Source organism: Poecilia reticulata, linkage group LG6, assembly GCF_000633615.1.
Source record: "Poecilia reticulata strain Guanapo linkage group LG6, Guppy_female_1.0+MT, whole genome shotgun sequence".
Taxonomy (NCBI): Eukaryota; Metazoa; Chordata; class Actinopteri; order Cyprinodontiformes; family Poeciliidae; genus Poecilia; species Poecilia reticulata.
This window is the reverse complement of record NC_024336.1, coordinates 4,723,135-4,730,960: the sequence shown is the minus strand read 5'-3', so window position 1 is coordinate 4,730,960 and position 7,826 is coordinate 4,723,135. Positions and strand designations below refer to the sequence as shown.

Here is a 7,826-nt window from a genome sequence, read left to right as displayed (position 1 = left end):
CCCCAGTCTACCAATCCAGGGGAACTGCCCCCAATGTCCATGCGATATTGCAGAGTCGTGTGAGCCAACACAACCCTACAACATACAGAGCCTTAAGGAACTCTGGGCGGATCTCATCCACCCCCGGGGCCCTGCCACTGAGGAGCTTTTTGACCACCTCGGCGACCTCGTCCCCAGAGATTGGAGAGCCCAACCCAAAGTCCCCATGCTCAGCTTCCTCAACAGAAGGCATACTTCCAGAAAAGAATAAGTTAAACTTGTGCTTACATGTCAACATTTAATATACAGTAAATGTGTAATGTGCCTCCAGACCGTTCAGTGATAGATTGGTTCAAAAAAAGATTGTGTTGATCTGTAATATTTTTTTATCTGTTTTTTATATTTCAACAAGAACAAATTAAGGTAAGGGTTATGATAAAATTTCTGTATACCTGCTAACCTGCTAAATGAAAGCATATCAGTTTTTTAAACCAGGAGAGTTAGATCCAAAATTATTCATACGACTGAAAGATTTAGGTTTAAAGTACTTTTGTTTTTGTTTTTTACATATCCAGCATTTTATTTTTGACAGGAAGTGCAAAATAAAACAAAATAAACATAAATAGGCWGACATTTCTTAAGGAGGTACTGCATATTTATTTAATTAGGTTTTTTTCATGACTATGTAATATTAAACCGATCTTCATTTGTATTCAAAGTTCATTTCGTATTGAACTCTGAATACAAATGAAGAGTTTGTATTCAGGATCCATTGTTACTAATGAAACAATGGATCCTGTTTCATTAGTAATTTGTGTGATTACAAATTACTAATTATAATTTACACTACCATCAATATTTGTGGGTTTTCCTTTGCTTCCTATTACAGGTCAGAAAAAGTGAACATATTTCGTACTATTTGGATATTTAAGCTCTGGTTTGTGCTTCAGATGAGGAACTTTTACATATGTCACACAGAAGCAGACCCACAGAAAATGATTCATTTTAATGAGTAATTATTGCTGGCATAATTTTTTACACCTGACAAATAAACAGATAACATCTAGGGCTAGCAAGAGTTTCTGCCTGTTGGTGTTAATTCACTGACATGGAAAAAAGAAATCAGATGTGAAAGTGTCTGATCTGCTGCTCACAGTTCAAGTTGAAAATCGAGCCCCAATAACTTGTACTTCCTGTTCTGTGGGCTACATGTCTTTGATTTAACTGGAAATGTATCATCTCCTGGTAACATTACACCTAAGAGTGTGTTGTTCTTGCAGCTCTTAAGGAGGCTCTGGGAACTGGCCAAGCAGTGGTTGTGTCTGGGCTGAACAGTCCTGATGGGTTAGCCTGTGACTGGCTGGGGAAGAAGCTCTACTGGACAGACTCAGAGACCAATCGGATTGAAGTCGCCAACCTGGACGGCACCTCCAGGAAAGTCCTAGTTTGGATGGACTTGGACCAACCCAGGGCTATTGCCCTTAATCCTGGACAAAGGTAATCAAATAAACTACAATGTCGAGGTGGCGGAGGTGTTAGGAGTTTGTCCCTCAATCTGTGGGTTGCTGATTTGAATACCTACAACCCACACATTTGTGGGTTGTAGGTATTCAGCCAGGTACAGATTATTTACTATTTTAAACCCCATAAAGGAATGCACACACACATACTACTAAAGGCTGCTGTGTGCAGGGTCAGAATGTGTCAGTAGCTGTTTCATCAGAAGCCTTTTTCAGATCCCTTTTTTGCGGGACACTTCCTGTTTTACTGGAGGAAGTTTCCCACTGACCCTGTTTATGCTGACTCGGTTATTTTTTGTTAAAATGTAATATGATGCAGTGCTTCTCTCAGGGATTTGGTCTTTTATTGAAAAAGAAACGTGAGCATGTTTTGAATATGTCTACATATTGGGCGGAATATTCCTATTCCAATATTTTAGGAAAAAAGAAATATTGAAAATGTTCTTCATGGAACTTCTATCAATAGATAACATATTATTATCTATCTATCATTCAGGGCTTCCCCCAAAAAACTTGTTAAGCCCGGTGGTCGATGCTTCGAGGCAGTTCACTGTGTTTTTTGTATTAAAACACATTAAGTTGCTCTGTTTTGTCATTTGTGTTGTTGTTCTTGTACAGCACTTTGGTGCAGTTTTATACCTGTTTTAAAGTGCTATATAAATAAATTTGACATTGACATTGACATTGATAGGAAGTGTAAAAACATTTTTTCAGTGATTTTTGCAWCGTGTCAGGGTCAGGGCATGAAACATTTGGGTTATTTTATAAACTTGTACCTTTGCCACAYTTACCAGGAGGAGAATTCTTGCTGCTGCTATTCCCAGGAATGCAAATCCTGTTATCAAGACAAGATTTGGTGTATTTAAAAAACATAGATATCATTGCCTGATTTTACAACTTTGTGCAACATATTTTTTTATGCACTCTCTGTTTGCTGCTGAGAACCTGTGTCACCTTCGTGTGAGCTCATGTTCCAGCATTGGTGACAGCGTATAAAACAAATTTTTAGCCAGCTCTTGTAAAGTTTGGTGTTTCACAAGAGAGTTAAAAGAAGAGGAGTTCACAGTTAATATCATTAACTGATTATAGAGCGGCTGGTCCTAGCACACCTCAGATCCTGTCTCCCCCCCACACTGGACCCCCACCAATTTGCATACAGGCAGAACAGGAGTACAGAGGACGCAGTCTCCATAGCGCTGCACTCTGTCCTTTCTTATCTGGACAGCAACAACACTTACGCCAGAATGCTGTTCTTAGACTTTAGTTCAGCATTTAACACTGTCATTCCATCACAACTCATTACCAAACTCACAGACCTAGGCATCAGTTCACTCATGTGCAACTGGCTGCTCGACTTCCTGACCAGTCGACCCCAACATGTCCAGCTGGATAACCACTTCTCATCCACCATCATCATAAACACCGAAGTGCCACAAGGCTGTGTGATGAGTCCCTTCCTCTACTCCATCCTCACCTACGACTGCAGACCTGTCCATGGCTCAAACGCCATCATCAAGTTTGCAGATGACACCACGGTGTTCGGCCTCATCAGACACAACGATGAGGCCGCCTACAGGGAGGAGGTGGACCGTCTGGCTGAATGGTGCGACAAAAACAACCTGCAGCTGAACACAGAGAAGACCAAGGAGCTCATCGTGGACTTCAGGAGGAATGCTGACCTACACCCACCCATCCACCTCAAGGGGACAAAGGTGGAGCGTGTGGACAGCTTTAAGTTCCTGGGGGTCCACATCTCCGAGGATCTGACCTGGACGACCAGCTGCTCCAAACTCATCAAGAAGGCGCACCAGCGCCTCTTCTTCATGAGGACCCTGAGGAAGAACCACCTGTCCTCAGAGATCATCACGAACTTCTACCRCTGCACCATCGAGAGCATCCTCACTAACTGCATTACAGTTTGGTATGGGAACTGCTCTGTCTCCGACCGGAAGGCGCTTCAGAGGGTGGTGAAAACTGCTCAGCACATCGCCGGGACACCGCTCCCTGCCATCAAGGATATCTACAGGAAGAGGTGTCTGAAAAGGGCTGGGAAAATCACCAAGGACTTCACTCACCCCGCACACTCACTCTTCTCCCTCCTGCCCTCTGGGAGGCGTTACAGAAGCCTACGGACCAGAACCACCAGGCATCGGAACAGCTTCTTTCCCACAGCTGTCACGCTCCTGAACGCCTCCTGACACAACTATAAGGACTGTACCCCCCCAWCCCCCCATACAACAAGAACATACGGATTGTCCTCACACTCATACATAATCTGTATATAATCTGTAAATCTTATTGCCACGATCTATCTTGTATTGTAAATCTATTAATACATATACAATTCATTCCTAACATTTCTGTATATTCTATATAATCTGCATAATCTGTATATGTGCATATAGCTCCCATATTTTTATGTATATTATGTTATATTTATACTGAACATTTCATTTTTATAACCACCTTGGTACACCTGTAAATACATATTTATACCCTGTATAGCACTTCTGGATAGATGCAAACTACATTTCATTGCTTTGTACTTGTGACGGTGCAATGACAATAAAGTTGAATTCTATTCTATTCTATTCTATTCTATTCTATTCTATTCTATTCTATTCTAACTGTGAGCACATGCAATTGCTACATACTGTGATCTCCTTGGGGGAGGGGGAGCTATGCTGTTGGCAGGGCAGAGAGCCCCACCCCTTTTGGAGAATGGCAGAGTAAATGCTGAGATGGCACACATCGCCATTATCTCTGATTTTCAATCAGAGACAATTAAAACATTTTTTTAGTTAACACTTAAAGAAAAGCAGTTGCTGGTATAAAATACAGGTACGGTGGACGTCATTATGCAAATGCATATTACCATGTTATTAAACTGTTTTCTTCCAGATATATATATTGGACAGACTGGGGAGAGGAGCCTCGGATAGAACGCGCTGGCATGGATGGCAGCAGCAGGTACTGTAAAGAGTAGAATAACAGGCAGGTTCAATCCCTGCATGTTGGGATTGAAACTTGATGGAAAATGTACAAGATCTCTTTCTGCGCTCCTCTCAGAGGCGGTCCTAGCCTGTTTGGCGCCCTGGGTGAACCCCCTTTCCAGCACCCCGACCCCCTCCAAAAAGTTGTCAAAGGCAGAGGAGGGGGAGGGGTGAGCATGTTGCCCATATCAGAAACGGCCACTGGCTCCTCTCTTTGTGGTCCTGTACTCTCGTGCTGACCAGTCTGAGTCCTGACAGATCCAGACTACTGATTGTAGAACAAGCTAGAGAGCACATACATGTAAATAACTCATGCATGTAAGTAACTTACTTGCACCGGGTCAATTTGCCAAACTGAAGCTAGAATGTTGGTTGTCAAATCACTAAGATAAAAATGATGTCTAAATGACCAAGCTGAAAGGCAAACAAAATGCATTTATATACAAATATACTCAGCAATTGTATGAAAATAAGTTAAAAACACTAACTTTACTTGTGCTCTGCTGTCTCCTAATAGGAAAGTCATAGTGAATAAGAACATACACTGGCCCAATGGCCTCACCATAGACCTGGTGGAGGAGAAGTTGTACTGGGCCGATGCCAAGCTCAGCTTCATTCACAGAGCCAACCTGGATGGATCTGCACGGTAAACTTTATGTAACATAAGGCTGGATGAAAGTGAAAGTCTCAATAATAGTTAAAATTCAGATGTCTGAATTATAACCAGATATCTTAAAAAACAAATAAGTGGGGTGAGTGTTTCAAGGTAAAATTGTCAGTGTTTCCTTGTTTATTAATGACTGAACTGATTTGACTTGATCTATTAATTTTCACAGATACTATATCTATATTAAATTATCTATATTAAAATGGAATACGATATCTACTATATATGTCTTTCTCTTGAAATAAACATACCCAGAGTTTTGCTGTGACTCGTTCATGCATGTTTGAGAAATTCTTTTCACCAATGTGTGTAGTACTTAGTCAGATCTCTTAGAGATCMSAGTATTTATTTAGAACAGTAGATTATTGGGACATGGCAATAGCTCGTAAGTCAAGATGATATTTGGTTCATAATTATTAGAAGAAACCAACATTTTATGGTTGGTTTCTTCTACCATAAAATGTTGAGAGAACATTTTATGGTAGAAAAACTGTTCTAACATAACAAAATGTAAATTCTTACATTTTGGGAAACGTAACAATTCTGTTTCATTGACATAAATGTAGAAAACGTTTTTTAAAATCACAAAACGCGTTTTAAAAATGTGTAATTAATATATCATCTACTACAGGTTTGACTTGCCCATACTGAAGGCTGTATATATCTATATACAGTATTTCATAAATTTGGATACTTTAGAATAATCCAATTTGAAGGTGGTCCCAAAGGCAAGAAAACATTTAAATTTTGGCTTTTTGTGTTTTCATAAATGGAATAAAAGTTTTATTGATATAAATTTGTGTTTTAATGAATCTGTTTCATGTAAAATAATTTAAGTCGGTTTTGATCAGTTGGCATAGATTAGATGTCCAAACAAAGATAAATAAATGCAGTTCTATCAGATTAAAGTGGAAGCAGCAGTAGTGTAGCACAGACATGGCACTCCAATGCACTTCACTACCCAGGTGAAAAAAGTATACTTTAGTATACTTCAAATATACTTAAATTTGTGAAAGTACACTTTAAGTATACTAAATATTAAGCGTACTACCTATAAGTATATCTGAAGTATACTAAAAATACACTTGTACCAATTTCAAAATTAGAACTTAAACACACTTAAACATAATTGTACCAAAATACACTTTTAATATATTAAATAAAGGTATACTTTAAGTGAACAAAATATGAATGAATATGTATGAATTTTTAAGTGCCTTAATAATCTTTTACTATTTATTAAAATCATGATGTAATTTTTAAGAAAAATTAGCTCCAGTTCATACTCCAGACCAGATGGTGGCATTTTTACTCGCATAATATTGTCTTAAAAGTGACAATAGTTACTAATTTTGGTAAATTCAAGCTGGTGATGTCCTAGTCTGAGTTAGACGACAACACAACGGGACAACAACCGATGGAAATGAAATGCGTGTCACAAAAGGAGCCCAGGGGGACGAAGGCTGCTAAGTGTTGCTAGCTGTTGGTAAGTTTGCTTATTAATTATCTTCATTTAATTATAAACAGTGCAGTAAAGATATATAACTTACGTTGGTTTCTTAAATAATTATTGTATAAATTTTATTGTGACTTGTATGATTATTACTATAGGAATCATTCAGCTTCATGTTATAACTGCATAGAGGCTACTTTAATTCATAAACTAACCTGGTTTTAATTAAACTCCATAAGACAGAGAGACTTTGATATTGTGAGGTGGTTGTTGTTCTAACTCGTTCATCAATGATTTTATCTTCAACATATGTTTGCAGTCTAACTAAGCAAATAAAGATGAATGAGGAAGCAGAGAAATCAGGTGTTAGGAAACCTAAAGACTTTCCTGTCTCAGAAGAAGCTCAGGCTCCACCATATCACGAACCAGCTCTGAGGATGAACCTCCACATTGTCTTCATGATGTAAGTTTGTTTTTTCAATTAGGAGCTAGCTACACTTTCAACAACAAAAACTGGTGTGTTACCAACACCAAGTGCTTAATAAACATGATTTGATTTAAAGATTACTGGAAAGAATTTATTCCCCTTGTTAATCTAACATTTCTCTTTCATACATTTTATTTGTTGTTGACTTTCAGGGCCCTGTGATGGACTGGTGACCTGTCCAGGGTGAACCCTGCCTCTCATCTGATGGCTGCTGGAGATGGGCACCACCAGCCCCCCTTGCTACCCTGCAAGAATCAGTGCGTTCAGATCATGGATGGAAAGATTTTAAGGTCGTTTGTCTCCTTAAGTCCACACTTAAAACAGCTTCATAGTTATTGCCAACATCAACTGATTCTATGACATTGCTGACTATTTTTTTCTACTTCTAACATAAACAGGCAAAGAAGACACCCAGAAATGTTTTTCCACCTGAGGCATCCGGTCCCAATCATCATTAGTTCTTATGTCACGTACATGGCGAGTCCACAACGTCTTAAAATTGTAAGTATTATTTTTTTATTTGCCATTTTTCTGTTCTCTTTAAATACAAATGGTTTCTCTGTTTAATTGCTCTATTGTTCTTTTTTGTAGGTTTCTGTAAGATGCAGTGAACGGGAATGTTCTGTCGTTGATCCTCACTTTCATGTTTTATTGTCACACTTAAATTTTCATGTTCATGTGTTCACTTTTGACCTGAAAACTTATAATTTGTGTTAAGTTTATAATG

At 38.8% G+C, this 7,826-nt stretch overlaps 1 protein-coding gene across 1 annotated transcript in view; it reads left to right on the top strand.

Moving 5' to 3' along the window:
• The window catches only part of lrp5 (low density lipoprotein receptor-related protein 5), a 59,276-nt gene that overhangs the window by 12,289 nt on the left and 39,161 nt on the right, over positions 1-7,826 (top strand). Inside the window, exons 3-5 of the mRNA XM_008410912.2 lie at positions 1,260-1,476; positions 4,401-4,469; positions 5,010-5,138. Coding sequence (XP_008409134.1) covers positions 1,260-1,476; positions 4,401-4,469; positions 5,010-5,138 — 415 coding nt within the window. The remainder of the gene's footprint in view (positions 1-1,259; positions 1,477-4,400; positions 4,470-5,009; positions 5,139-7,826) is intronic.